The 15,322-nt window shown below is 39.3% G+C and overlaps 1 protein-coding gene across 2 annotated transcripts in view; it reads left to right on the top strand.

The window, feature by feature from the left end:
- The window catches only part of NPHS2 (NPHS2, podocin), a 23,044-nt gene that overhangs the window by 1,195 nt on the left and 6,527 nt on the right, over window positions 1-15,322 (top strand). For both annotated transcript variants that reach the window (XM_003785674.1, XM_003785675.1), the window contains exons 2-4: window positions 3,330-3,433; window positions 10,185-10,257; window positions 12,556-12,638. In XM_003785674.1, the coding sequence (XP_003785722.1) occupies window positions 3,330-3,433; window positions 10,185-10,257; window positions 12,556-12,638 (260 nt within the window). The remainder of the gene's footprint in view (window positions 1-3,329; window positions 3,434-10,184; window positions 10,258-12,555; window positions 12,639-15,322) is intronic.

The raw sequence follows: 15,322 nt of genomic DNA on the forward strand, positions 1-15,322 counted from the left end.
CCCAGCTACTTGGGAGGCGGAGGCAGGAGAATCGCTTGAGCCCAGGAGTTGGAGGTTGCTATGAGCTGTGATGCCACAGCACTCTACCCAGGGGGAAACCTTGAGGGCTGTGTCTCAAAAAAAAAAAAAACCCTTTGGTCTGGGGGGGCCAGCCATGACAGAACGTGGCACACTTTGGGGACCAGTCAACATAGTGAAAAAACTATGAAGTTGATTTTTGAGGCCCTAGAAGGGCGTATGGGTGCCTAATTTAAGTTAAGACATGCATGAGCTGGTGGCTCCAGGCAATTGTGTGGCTTGTTCTTTTCCCTTCTTCCCCACCCCTCAGTCTTACCTAATTTACATTTTAAGCTTCTTTGGAGATGATGATCATTATTTCTGTAAAGAAAGAAAAAGACAGATACAGAAGAACCAAGATGAGAAGAGCAAACCTGAGTTTAAATCGCAGCTTAACTAGTTGCCATGAGATCATAGGAAGGACCTTAACTATCAGATAACAGTAGCTGTCTCAGAGGGTAGTGGTGAGTATAAAACTAGAAAAGGCACCCCAAACACTTTTTACAATGCCTGTAGCAAAAAACTTGCTCCATTTAGCAGAATCCTTGCAAGCCAAAAGGAGGGAATACAAAGAAGGGTGTCTCCTTTGTTTCTGTAGGTGAAGCAACTCTTAGGAACAATTTACCTCCAGTCCTCTTTACAAGAACAAAGTACATCAGAAGAAGTACAAGTAACATTACTAAATAGCTTTGGTCTCAGGGGCCAGCCATGGATGGGATTTAAGTAGTAGGATGACAGATGTTTAAAAGAAAGTAAAAATAGTGTTATTGATTTGTTTAAGCTGAGTTTAAATCTCAGCTTAACTAGTTGCTAGCCATGCGATCATAGGAAGGACCTTAACTGTCAGATAATAATAGCTGTCTCAGAGGGTAGTGGTGAGTGCTAGCTACAAAGTTTTGACATTTCCTGGTTACCAGTAATGCAGTACATGCTGGATCACTGAAAGCTACAATTAGAGAAAGATTTCTGCGGTTGGGATGTAGTTTAAACAGACCAAACTAGTGCTGTTTTGCCCAACTGATGCCCTTTCATCAGTGAGAAACTTCTAGTCGTTAAAGAGTTGTGTTCAATGCAATATTGAAGTCAGAGGGCTTATAGCTGTTGTGTGGCAGTTCACAATGGCACGGTTGGCAAGGAAGGGAACCATTTACGGAATCCCTGATAGGTGCACACTGGGTGTTTTACTGAGTTATCTAATCTCATTACAGAGGTTGAAACAGCCTCTGAAAAGTTAAGTAACTTTCCCAAGTCCTATATCTGGGAAGTGGAAAGCCAGAATTCCAGAGTTAGATAGTCTGATTATTCACTTAAACCAAACAAATTAGGTATTAAAAGAGTTTATTCCAAGAGAATAATATTTTGTGGGTAAAGTGTTGAGTTGGGTTTGTGTATAGAAATCAACATAGGACGAAAGTAGAAGTGGATAGTGAAAATAACTTAAGTATGAAAAAAAAATTTTTTTTTTTGAGACAAAGTCTAATCAGTTACCCTGAGGTCGAGTGCCATGCTGTTATTGCTCACAGCAACCTCAAACTCCTGAGCTCAAGTGATCCTCTTGCCTCAGCCTCCTGAGTAGCTGGGACTACAGGCACACCACAACACCTGGCTATTCTTAGAGACCAGGGTCTAGCACTTGCTCGGGCTGGTCTCAAACTCAGGAGCTCAAGTGGGATGCCTGCCTCAGCCTCCCAGCGTGCTAGGGTTATAGGTGTGAGCCACCGTGGCCAATCTTAGAAATTGGTTTTCTGTTGACAACTCTAACTACTATATGAAGGACTTTTGAGGCCTTTCTTCACTTGTAAAATGTATGTACATTTATTTTTACTTGCCACAGCTGCCACTGGTAACTGAAATACATTTGTAAACTAATTAAAATGGCAATGATACTGTTAGTGTCTTGCAGATTATAAAAATTAATAGGCTGTTGGTACAGCAGCATTTCTCCAAGTAGTTTCCATGAGAATAAGTTCCATAGAATGTGAATGAGTGTTCTTTGGAGAAAGTACTACCTGGTCAAACTTTACTTCAGAGATTCTCAGGAACCTTTTCCTTTGTAGGACAGCCTTTGGGAACTGCCAAATGATGGCATTTAGTGGTGGTGATTTGGTTTTTGTGCCAGTGCAGTTACATATCTGTCATCTTCAAATGATCTGCATTTCAGTTTGGTGGTGATGACCTTTCCAAATATGAAAATCAAATTTTTAGGCTTACCAATTAATTATTTTTTTCCTTCTCATCCTTTAAAAATAGGCCTTTTACCATTTCCTAATCTTTAGTCACCCGCCAGTCCTCTCTGAGATTTTTTAAACTGGCAAAGAGTATACTTTTGGCCATTTTTCTAGTAATTAAAGATTAAAATTCTTGAGATTTCCATAACAATTATACTTAAGTCATTTTCACTATCCACTTCTACTTTCTTTCTACATTCAATAAAGATTTATTGAGCACCTACATTGTGTTAGGCACTATTCTAAGCCTTGGGGACACAGTGTCAACAAGATGAGTCCCCAAGAAGCTTGTGTTCTTGAGGCTGACTTTCCCTGATACCATGTCGTTTATCACTCAAGTGTCCTAGATATTCTGCACCCCAGTTCCTTATAATCTTTTCACAGATGTCAGTAGGCTAATATTACCCCATATAGGTGATTTTCAAAAGATTGGAGCTCACGACCTTAATCTAAAGGGAGAGCCTGTAATGGAGTAATTTCAGATAATTAGGGCAGGTACTGAAGAGGAAGTTATTTCATAGAAGATGAGCCCCTGGACACATATAGTTCAAAGCACTTCAAATACCAAACAAACTTGTTATAGATAAAGCACAGTTGAGTGTTTTATGTGTGTATGTCATTTTATCTTTATGCCAGAGATAGGAGATATAACTCATGAGCCAGTTATTATGAGATGGTTATGAGAAATTGGCATCCCCATTGTATAGATGATGAAACTGATGATATGAAAAGATCATGTGCCTTGCTTAAGCTCATATGGAATGAAATGGTGGAGCCAGAACAGGAACCCAGACCTTCTCCCCAGATTCTGTGCTGTTCCAATGTTCTGTGCTTTCCACAAGCCTGCTCCACCTTCCATAGGCCCTCACAGACAGCATCCTAGGCCCTGGGAATGCTGACTACTCCGATACCTGGCTCATTCTAATATTTCTAGGAAGATCTCCAAGCTGCTCTGACCCCAGTACCAAGAACTGAACCAACAAATGCAAGTCAATGAATATGGTGGTTTTAACATAATTATTATTCTGCTTTTTTTTTATTAAGGCATCAAGACCTCTGGTTTAGGAGCCTGTGAGTGGCTTCTTGTCCTCACTTCCCTGCTCTTCATCATTATGACCTTCCCTTTTTCCATCTGGTTCTGTGTAAAGGTAAGATTCCGTGAGGTCCCAGTAGGTAACTACCTGGCGCCTCTCACTGGCCACACCATGGCCACTCCCATTTCTGTGTTTTGGTACATGCTGTCTATCTGTATGGACATCCCTAACTCACCTTCCAGGAGAGCTCTTCCTCCTTCAAGACCTTCCTCAACAGTTAGTGAAGCCTTCCTTAACTTCTCCAGACTGGCATTCCCTTCCCTGTGCTCCTGTGTTACTCTGCGTTCACTTCATTCTAGCACTCCCCACACATAAGATATTTGTTGACATCCTATCTCTCCCATTAAACTGAGAGGCCCTTTGGGGCAGGGGCTACATCAGTTCATCTGCACTTGGTGACAAAAAGACTGACCCAGAATGCTCAGGATATCCTCCCCTCCCACTTCCAGGAAACTTCTCTGGCTGCTTCTATAGACCATGAGTGATGACTGTCTTTGGCCCAGAGGTAATGACACATGCCTGTCCCTGAAGTGAGTCTGAGAGCCTGTATCAGTTTGGAAAGCACATGCCAAGATGGAATTGGAAGAGAGAGGGATTTATTGGGATGCATGGCCTATGAAAGATTAAGGAGAGAAAGATACTTCAGACAGTGATGCAGATCTGACACTTGTGATGTGGGAAGAGGGGGGAAATATTGGGCAGAAAGAGCCTCAAACTGTAGTGCAGCTCTGAGAAAGTCTTGGCCAGCCCAAAAGGGAACTCCAGAGCAAAGTAGGAGTCCCATGAGGGGCAGAAATGGCAAGGCCCTAGTACCCTGACATGCTTAGTCATTGTCTGGAGCTGCCAAGGAAGAGCATGACCTTGATGAGACACTACAGATCCTGGGGCTGTTTTGAGTTGTACTCCTCATGGCAGGCAATGGCTCTTTCCCTTCTTCCCCTCCCCACCACTCCTCATCTTTCTTCTCTTTTTCTCCAGCTCCTCCATGAAAGGGTGCTGACCTTTGTCAAATGCATTATGGACATCTATTAAGATGATCACAATAGATAGTATTTGGTCTTTATTCTATTGCTATGTTCTACTATATCCATTGATTTTTGGATGTTAGAATCCATCTGGATCATGCTGTGTCATCTGTATTATATATTACTTGACTTAGGTTGCTAACAGTTTGTTGAAGAATTTTGCATCTATAATCAGAAGCGACATTGGTCTATAGATTTATTGCAGTGTCTCTGTTTTATTTTGGTATCAGGGTAACACTGGCCTTAAAGAATGTGTTGGCTCGGCGCCGATAGCTCAACGGGCTAAGGCGCCAGCCACATACACCTAAGGTGGCGGGTTCGAATCCCCAGCCCAGACCCGCCAAAACAACAATGACGGCTGCAACCAAAAAATAGCCGGGCGTTGTGGCGGGCACCTGTGGTCCCAGCTACTTGGGAGGCGGAGGCAGGAGACTCACTTGAGCCCAGGAGTTGGAGGTTGCTGTGAGCTGTAATGCCACGGCACTCCGCCCAGGGGGACAGCTTGAGGCTCTGTCTCAAAAAAAAAAAAAAAGAATGTGTTGGAAAAATTTCCCTATGCTCTCTATCTTGGGAGAATTTGTGAAAAATTGGTATTAATTCCCTGTTAAATGTTTGGCAGAATTCACCTGTGAAACCTTCTGGTCCTGAACTCCTTTGGTGGGAAGTTTTCAATTTTTTACATTATTTTTAATTCCCCCCCCAGCTTTATTGAAGTATACTTGACAAATAAAATTTATATATATGTATATATATTTAAGGTATACAATGTGATATTTTGATATACATATATATTATGAAATGATTATCATAATCAAGCTAATTAACCTAACACTTCGTTTAAGTATGATTTGTGTGTGTGTGATTGTGTGGAATGAGCATACTTAAGATCTAACTCTCTTAACAAACTTTAAGTATATAATACAGTATTATGAACTACAGTCATCATACTGTAAATTAGATCTCCAGAATGTACTTTTCCTACATAACTAAACCTGTACCCTTTGACCAACATCTCCTGATTTCCCTCACCTTCATCCCCTAGCACAAAGGTCACCATGAAAGTTTTGAGATAGACTGTATTATGGCCCATTATTTTACTTCCAAGAAATACAGTCCACAGTGGGGTTTCTGATTTACCTGTCCAAGTTTCAACTTGCTTGGTGGTTTTGGAAGGTTTGATTTATTTCCATGTGTGTGGCATTCAGTCTTTGGCAGCTATGGAGGTGGGAAGAAAGCCCTTTTGTGGGATGATTTTCTATGATTTTAAAAGTGGGTTAAAAAAAAAAAAGAAAAAAAAGTGGGTTAAAGGAGTCTCAAAGCCTTGAGTGTTTGCAGCAGGCTTCCAGGGACCTTACTCCTTCCCACATGACATTTTTTCAGTGGTTTAAAGAATTGAGAAGAGACTGAACCTCATTGAAGGAAGAGGAGAGAGTGGGTATCCAGTGATCTCAGTGACTGAAGAAAACATCACTGCTGTGGGAAAAATGGTGTGCAAAATCAATTGACATTTTAGGATATTGAAGAGGCACTACAGATTGAATCACCAGCAGTGTCCAAAATCCTACATGACTACCTTTGAATTGGGCAAGTTTAATCCCAATGGGCAGCTCACACTTTGATAGCTGAGCAAAAGCGCATCTGTGTTGAATTGTGTGAAGAAGGGCTGGTCACATGCGACAATGGCAAGCCTGGATGCATTTCTGACATCATTAATGGTAATGAAACCTGCATTTACCAGTTTGATCCAGAGAATAAACATCAGTTGACAGTGTGGATTTATTTTCCCTGGTGAAAATCTACCAACAAAAGTGAAGTGGCCTCAGAGCCACTTTCCACCACTTGGAAAGAAAATGGTGACAACTTTCTTCTCCAAAAGTGGTCATGTTGGAACTGTTCTTCTGGAGGAAAAAGATATGGTTACTGCTCAGTGGTACACACAATATGCTACCAGAAGTTTTTTGGAAGCTTCAAGAATGGAGGCCAAGGATGGGACTGTGGGCCACCACCTTGCACCATGACAATGCATCCACCTGTGCAGCCCTCATCACCACTCAGTTCCTGGAGTCCACACAGGTTAAACTTATGACTTATCCACCCTACAGTCCTGATCTGGCCCCATGCAATTATTTCCTGTTCCCTACAGTAAAAAATGTGTGGAAGAAGGTTCTTCAGGCCTGAAGAAGCTGTTCACACCTACAAGAAAGACAGTTTACAGCACTTGGAGTAAATGAGTGGAAAGAGTGTTTTCAAAAATGGTTTACAAGAATGTAAAAGTGCATAGAATGTCGTGGCAATTATTTTGAGAAAATACAGTAATCAAAATGAGTTTACATTTCTTAATTTTTGTGTATCTCAAAACTTTCATAGTGTCTCCCGCAACCCACCCTTCCTGTCTCTGCTTCAATGAATTCAACTTTTTCAGATTCCACTTATAAGTATGATACTGTGGTATTTATCTTTCTGTGTCTGGCTTATTTAACTTAACATAATGTCCTCCTGGTTCATCTAGGTTGCAAATGGCAGGATTTCTTTCTTTTTAGAGACTAAATCATATTCCATTGTGTGTGTGTGTATGTACACACACACATATGTAAATATATATGTATATATACATACACATCATTTTTTCTTTATTAATTTGTCTGTTGTTAATGCACACTTAGATTGTTTCCATATGTTGGCTATTGTGAATAATGATGCAGTGAATATGGGGCTATGTATCTTTTCAAGATACTGATTTCATTTCTTTTGGATATATATTCAGAAGTAGGATTACTGGATGGTGGTTATATTTTTGATTTTCTAAGGAACCTCCATACTGTTTTCCATAATGACTGTGTTAGTTTATATTCCCACCAACAGTGGAAAATGGTTTTTTTTTTCCCATGTTGTAGTCAGTTTTAAGACTATTAATTCAATCTTTTACTTACAGGTCTTTTGGGGCTTTCTTTTTCCTCCAGAATTAGTTTTGCTAGTTTAGGTCGGTGTAGGAATTTGTCCATTTAATCTAAGACATCTAATTTGTTGGCATGGTGTTTTCTCTTCTAGTCTTTTTTATCTTTGTAAGAATGGTAGGAATGATACCCTCTTTCATTCCTAATTTTGGTAATATGAGTTTTCTCTTTTTACTTCATCAAACTAACTAAATATTTGTCAATTTTGCCGATCTTTTCAGAGAATCAACTTTGGTTCTATTGATTTTCTCTATTGTTTTTCTATTTTCCATTGCATTTATTTCCATACTAGTCAATATTGTTTTATTCTTTCTATTTGCTTTAGATTTCGGTTGCTCTTTTTAGTGTTTTAAGCTGGAAGATTAGAGTAGTATTTTGAGATAATTCCTCTAAGCGCACTTTAGTCGTATCCCATACATTTTGGTATCTTGTGTTTCTGTTTTCTTTTAGCTCAAAGTATTTACTCATTTCCCTTGTAATTACTTCTTTAATCCATTGGTTAGAGTGCATTGTTTACTTGCCACATACATGTGAATTTATTAAATTTTCTTATTTATCTCTAACTTAATGTCATTATTATTAAAGATATACTTTATATGATTTCAGTCCTTTTAAATCTGTTGAAGTTTGTTTTCTGGCCTAATATACAATCTTTCTTAGTGATGGTTCATGTATGCTTGAGAAGAATGTGTATCCTGCTGTTTTGGATGGAATTATATACGGATGTTTGTCAGTTCTGTTTGTTAATAGTGTTGCTCAAGTATTCTGTTTTTTTGTTGATCTGTTTAGTTGTACCTTGCATTGTTGAAAGTGGTATATAGTTTTTCAATTATTATTATTGAATTGTCGTTTTCACCTTCAGTTCTTTTGGGTTTTGTTTCTTGTATTTTGGAGCCCTATTTTTAGGTACATATGTATTCATAATTGTTATACTTCCCTAATGCATCAACTCTTTTATCATTATACAGTATATCTCTTGATTGCTAGTAACAATCTCTCTTGTTTGCTTATTGTTTTAAAGTCCATTATGCCTTTATATCTACTAGTGTATCCACTCTTTCTTCCCTTTAGTTACTGTTTGTGTGATATATCTTTTTCCATCTTTTACTTTCAGTCTATTTGTATCTTTGAGTATAAAGTGTATCTCCTACAGACAGTGTATAGTTGGCAGTAGGCTCTTCCTGAAGGGTTGTCTGAGCATCTGCATGACTGCCACAAGATCCAACACTGGGCTTGGTGCCTGTAGCTCAGCAGCTAGAGCGCCAGCCACATACACTGGGGCTAGCAGGTTCAAACCTGGCCTGGGCCTCCCAAACAACAATGACAACCCCCACAACAAAAAATAGTTGGGCACTGTGGCAGGTGCCTGTGGTCTCAACTACTTGAGAGGCTGAGGCAAGAGGATCACTTAAGCCCAGGAGTTTGAGGTTGCTATGAGCTGTGACGTCACAGCACTCTACTGAGGGTGACATAGTGAGTCTCTTGTCTCAAAAAAAAAAAAGCTAACACCGATTTAGTCATGGTTGGCGGAAAGGCTCTAACATGGTGAACCCTAAGAAGCCAATTAGGTAAAAAACAGAAAAGCAGAACCAGGGAGTTAATTTGAGCAAGGTCTTGAAGGAATAAGACTCTTCTTTATCACTGGGAAGAATTTGTTTCTCCTAATAAAAGAAGAAAAAAACAAGTAATGCTAGGAAACCAAGCAGTTGGGAGTTGCTGGGGCATACTCTGGGAACCAAACCCAGTCATTCATTCTTGTTTCAGCAAGCAAGGTAATGTTCTGGCACAGGAGACAAATGAGACATGGTTCCTAACCTCGGGGACTTGAGGAACCTGTTACTTTAAGAAACACACTTAAAATGCTTTTACTCTGGTCTCTATTACATTTTTATATTTGGCTAGTTATTATTCAAGGAAGCTTTTTAAAGTATAGGAAGGATAAGGAAGGAAAATGGACTGTTTACAGTCACAAATAATTCCTTCTTTGATTCAGTATTGAGTATTTACTCTGTATCAGGTATTGAGAAGAAATAATTCCATACCACTGAGGAGTTCATAGTCTGGTGCAATAATATATATATAAACAGACCAGCAAAATTAATGATAAACAAGCAGTAGAACTCAGGTTTTGATACTGGGCCAGAAAGTAGGGTTTATTTTTAAAGTGGTGTGCAGGAGCTTTCCTATTTCTCTTCTAATAGACAGACTTTACTACGTAGAGAATCTTTATTTGTGTCACTTAAAAATACCTCTACACATTTTCAGTGCACACCCAATTTTTCTAGATCTATCACCAATGAGAACTGACAAATTAAAATCGAACAGAGTGATTTTGAAGCAGCCTGAGAAAAAACTCAGTTTGAAATAATTAATAAAATATCACAAGTCGTATTAAACAGTCACAAATCACTGGGGAGGTATCAAAGACATGGGAAAACAAACTGTCCCTGACTGCCCCCACCTTTGGCATATGACTGTTAAAATATATTCCCTCTTTCTGTATGTATATTCACATACATACATGCACATACATATATATGCACACCCAAATAAGGCAGAAGTCATAGAAAAATATGAGATTAAACCTGTCCTGATGAGATTTCTTTGATTTGGGGAAAGTTGGCCATGGTGTAAGCATTAGTTTTTAGATAATCACGAGTCTTTAATCAAAATTCCATGCATGGGCTAAAACATGACCATTATATTTTTATTGGTTTCTCAGATTCTACTTTTACTAAGTATAGATTTTGGAACTTTAAGTATTAATATAAATTTTTTTCTTAGTTCTCAAAACAAATAATTTAAAAGTATTAAATCTCTCTTTAGGTTGTACAGGAGTATGAAAGAGTAATTATATTCCGACTGGGACATCTGCTTCCTGGAAGAGCCAAAGGCCCTGGTAAGAAACACTTTTTTATCTTTTAACACGCCGCCTCCTGACTTGCCAGTTTCTTCAATCCATACATATTTGTGATCTAGACCTCAGATTACATGAGGTGACTTGATTCATGATATCTGCATTTTCCATTGCGTTACTTAGAATACAAGTTATTAAGAAATTCTCCAGAGAGCGTTACTCCCAGGTCACAGGTGGCCAAGAGAAAGAATGAGAGCCCAAATGCTAGGGCCAGGCTGGCTGGAATAGCAAGTCAGTTTAGGACCCTCGACTGGAGATTGGTTTGAATACAATGTGTGTATGATCAGAATCCTGTGATACTCAGAGAAAAGCTGAGCTACTTCAGAAACCAAGGAGTCAAGACCAAATCATGAGAGACAGGCAAAGTTCAGCATCTAAGTAACAACTTGGTCTTTCATTGGTGGGGTTTAAGAAACATAGACTGAGCACTTCTTGTGTTTCAGAGACTGTATTATCATAGATACAAATATGGAGGACTAAGGCATCGGCAGGAATAAGGCATCTCCAGGACCTTAAAATCTAGTGGAGTTGCTGTCCAGAAGTCTAAGCTATTAATGGGGCACACATAGTACTATGGTTAGTCTGAAAAGTCTAGTAGTTGCACTCTGGAGATCCAAGCCAGTCAGTAAGGTATGAAAGGAGCAAAGTCCCACTGTGCATATATATTAGAGAAGGTCTAGGTTCCAAAGCCAGGCCTGTAGAACCCAGTAGATAAAAGAGACCAGACTAAGAAACATAAATCAAGAGTATGAATATTCGGAACCAATAGGTGGGTCCAAACAACATATCAAATGTATTAAGTATAGAATATAATTGTCTTAACACAATAATTAAGTCAATGAGATGAAACCCTTTATTAACTAATTTGATCTAAGCATTCCAAATTGTATACAAAATCAGCACATTGTACCCCATAAACACACTAATGTATACATGATCTATGTGTATATGACTTAATTTTAAAAAAAGTGGAACCAGACTCTGTAGTTCTGAGACATGGACATCTTGTTCTGGCCCTGGTTTATTGGAACCTTCTTGAGTGGGGCCAAGAAAGGCTAGTAGCTGGGCTGCTCCTTAGATCCTGGGCTGTGTAAGGCACTGCTTCTTTCAACAAAGCTTTGGCTCTTATAGAAGCCCACAGCAACCAATGGGCTCTCCTCAGCAACTAAATGTTCATTACACATTGGGTGGGTAAGGACTAACTAGCCAACCCGAAGGCAGGCATCATGATATTGCTATTCTGATTAATTCTGGAGTTCACTTTTTTTGCCTAAGGGATGAGATCTTGCTCTATCACCCAGGCTGTAGTGCAGTGGCCTGATCATAGCTTATTGTAGCCTCGAACTCCTGACCTCGAGTGATCCTCCTGCTTCAGCATCCTGAGTAGCTGGGACTTACAGGCATGTACCACCATGGCCAGCTAATTTTTTCTTATTTTTTATAGAGATGGAGTTCTCACTATGTTGCCCAGGCTCGTCATAAAGTGAGGTTCACATTTTAGGAAATACCACACAGAAGTTGCTGGCTCTAATATTTGATACCTATCTATATATTCATGAATTTAAAAGCAATTTTAAAGAGGGCCTAAAAGGTGCTAGTTCAGACACTAATAATAGTATATAGGACACTCAAGAGAACTCCTAGAGAAGGGACAGACATACAACTAAGATCTGGAGGGCTCAACACCATGACTAAAGTGATCACACAGGGTTGGGCACAGTGGCTCACACCTGTAATCCTAGCACTCTGGGAGGCTGAACAGGGTGGATTGGTTGAACTCTTGAGTTCTAGACCAGCCTAAACAAGAGTGAAATAGAAAAATTATCCTGGCACTGTGGCAGGTGCCTATAGTTCCAGCTGTTTGGGTGGCTGAGGCAAGAGGATCATTTGAGCCCAAGAGTTTGAGGTTGCTTTGAGCTGTGACACCACCTCACTCTGCCCTGGGTGAAAGAATAAGACTTTATCTCAAAAACCAAAAATAACTAAGTAAAATGGCTGCACAGCTTGGTCTGTTGAGGATAATCCCTTTTACATTTCTGGATTAAGTTGTAACAGTACTCTTCTTTACCCTCAGAAGTACCCCAGATTTAGCAACACATTATATGGTAACCTTAGCTACAAAAAAGACATTGTAAGAGTGGAGGTGGGGTTGCCCAATGGTCTGTGTGTAGTTGGAGGCTAAGAAAAGCAATGCAGTATACAACCTCACCCTGAAAAAATGAACCCCAGACATCTCCATGCTAGCTATTCACCCGTCACTTCCCCACCCGCCTCTTCTAGGTCTTTTCTTTTTTTTGCCCTGCCTGGATACCTACCACAAGGTTGACCTTCGTCTCCAAACTTTGGAGATACCCTTTCATGAGGTAAGCCAATGGATGGCTTTTGCTTTCTCTCTGTATTTTCCATGGCCTATCTACCAACTCTGGCCCAGGGAAAAATGACTATTTACGCTCAAAAGTAGGAACGAAAAGTAGAGTATGGACTACATCCAATTTTAAAACCTTTGTGCATCAAAGGGCACAATCTACAGAGTGAAAAAGCAACCTATGGAATCTGAGAAAACAATATTTGCAGATCATTAATGGTTAATATCCAGGATATATGTAGAACTCATACATCTCAATGACTAAAAATCAGAGGACTTTGTGATGGTTACTCCTATCTGTCAACTTGGCTAGGCCATCGTCATTTGACCTATATTGGGATATTATTGTGAAGGTTTTTTTAAGATGAGATTAATATTTAAGTCTATAGACCTTGAATAAAGGTCTGTAATGTGGGCGAGCCTTATTCAATCAGTTCAAAGCCTCAAAAAGAAGATTGATTTCCCCTTGAGGAGGAGGGAATTCTGCCGGCAGACAACATCAACCCTTCCATAGCATCAGCCTGAAGATTCTGGACTTGCCAGCTGTCACAATAACATGAGCCAATTCTTTAAAATCAGTTTCTCTCTCTCTCTCTCCCCCTACTCTCTCCCCTTCCACATATACATATATATGTACGTGTGTATATGTGTGCCGTATGTACACATATAAGTATACATGCATACATACACACATTCTATTCTGTTTGTCTGGAGAACCTTGACTCATACAGACTTCAAAAGGCATTTCTCCAAAGATGGCATACAAAGAAGATGAAGATACAAATGGACAATAAACATATAAAAGATGTTCAACATCACTAATTACTAGAAAATGCAGATCAAAATCACAATAAGATACCTACCACTTCATACTCACTAAAAAGGTTACTATAAAAAAAAACAAGAAGTTTTGAAGAGGTTGTAGAGAAACTGGAATCCTTGTGCACTGTTGGTGGGAATGTAAAATCATGCAGCCACTATAGAAGACAGCATGGCAGCTCCTCAAACAGTTAAAAATAGCATTACTGTATGGCCAGCAATTCCATTTCTATATATATCCCTAAAAGAATTGCAAGATCTTGGGGCAGCGCTTGCCTGTGGCTCAAAGGAGTAGGACGCAGGCCCCATATACTAGAGGTGGCGGGTTCAAACTCGGCCAAAAACTGCAAAAAAAAAAAAAAAAAGAAAGATCTTGAAGAAATATTTGTATACCTATGGTCATAACAGCTTTATTCACAATAGCCAAAAGACAGAAGCAACCCAAGTATCCACTGGTGGTGGCTGAATAGATAAACAAAATGTGGTATATAGCCTATGATAAAATATTATTCAGCCTTAAAAACTAGGAATTCTGATATATTCTACAATATGGATGAACCATGAGGATATTATGTTAAGTGAAATAAGCCAACCATCACACAAAAAAACAAATACTGTATAGTCCTACTTATATGAGGTACCTAAAGCTGTCAGATTCATGGGGACAGAAATTAGAATCCAAGGGATGGAGGAGGGGGAAATGGTGAACTATTGTTTAGTGGGATTCAGTTTTGCAAGATGAACAGAGTTCTGGAGATTGGTTACATAACAGTGTAAATGTGCTTAACGCTAAGAAGTGTATACTTAAGATGGTAAATTTTATCATTTTATCCAGAGTTTACCATTATAATATTTTTAAAAAGAAAAATAGAGCTAGTGTTCACATTTTTCTATCAGTTATTCAGATTTTTAAGTCTTTCCTAAATTATCTCCCCCTTTTAGTCTGAGGTTCTTTCTCATTCTTTCTTTTGGTAAATAGAAATGACAGTTTTTTAAAAAGGTTACTTTTAAAAAATAAAATTAAACAAAAGGAAGAAATAAAACTTACCCCTAATCTACTCAGAGAGATATTGTGCACAGATGTTCACAGTAGCATTATTCATGACAGCTAACATGTGGAAGCAACACGTGATTATCAGTAGATAAATGGATAAGCTAAATGCCATATCTGCTACAATGCAATATTATTCAGCCCTAAGAAGGAAATTCTCACATATGTTGCAACCCGGATACTAAGTGAAATAAGCAGTCACAAAAAAGTAAATACTGTATGATTGCACATACACGAGGTATTTTAGTAATCAAAATCATGGAGACAGTAGAATGGTGGTTGCCAGGGGCTGGGGGAAGAGAAAATGGGGAGTTACTATGTAATGCAGGGGTCCTCAAACTTTTTAAACAAGGGGCCAGTCCACCATCCCTCAGACCGTTGGAGGGCCGGACTGCGGGCCCTGGGACAGGACAGGCAGTGGTGGCAAAAACACCCGGCGGGCAGGATAAATGTCCTAAGTGGGTTGTAGTTTAAGGACGCCTGATGTAATGGGTACAGAGTTTCTGTTTTACAAAATGGATGGTGGTGACAATGTCATAATATTAGGAACGTATTTAATATCACTGAACTGTACACTTAAAATGGTTAAGTTTTGTTATATGTATTTTAACACAATTTATAACATGGAAAAAACCCTTACCACTAATCCTGCTACCCACAGATAACTGTTGAGATTTGGAGTATATCCTTTCAGACTTTTCTTTTTTTTTTTTTTGTGAGACAGAGCCTCAAGCTGTCCCCCTGGGCAGAGTGCCGTGGCATTACAGCTCACAGCAACCTCCAACTCCTGGGCTCAAGCGAGTCTCTTGCCT

This window comes from Otolemur garnettii, unplaced genomic scaffold (assembly GCF_000181295.1).
Source record: "Otolemur garnettii isolate 467f Iridium unplaced genomic scaffold, OtoGar3 scaffold00016, whole genome shotgun sequence".
In the NCBI taxonomy this organism is placed as follows: Eukaryota; Metazoa; Chordata; class Mammalia; order Primates; family Galagidae; genus Otolemur; species Otolemur garnettii.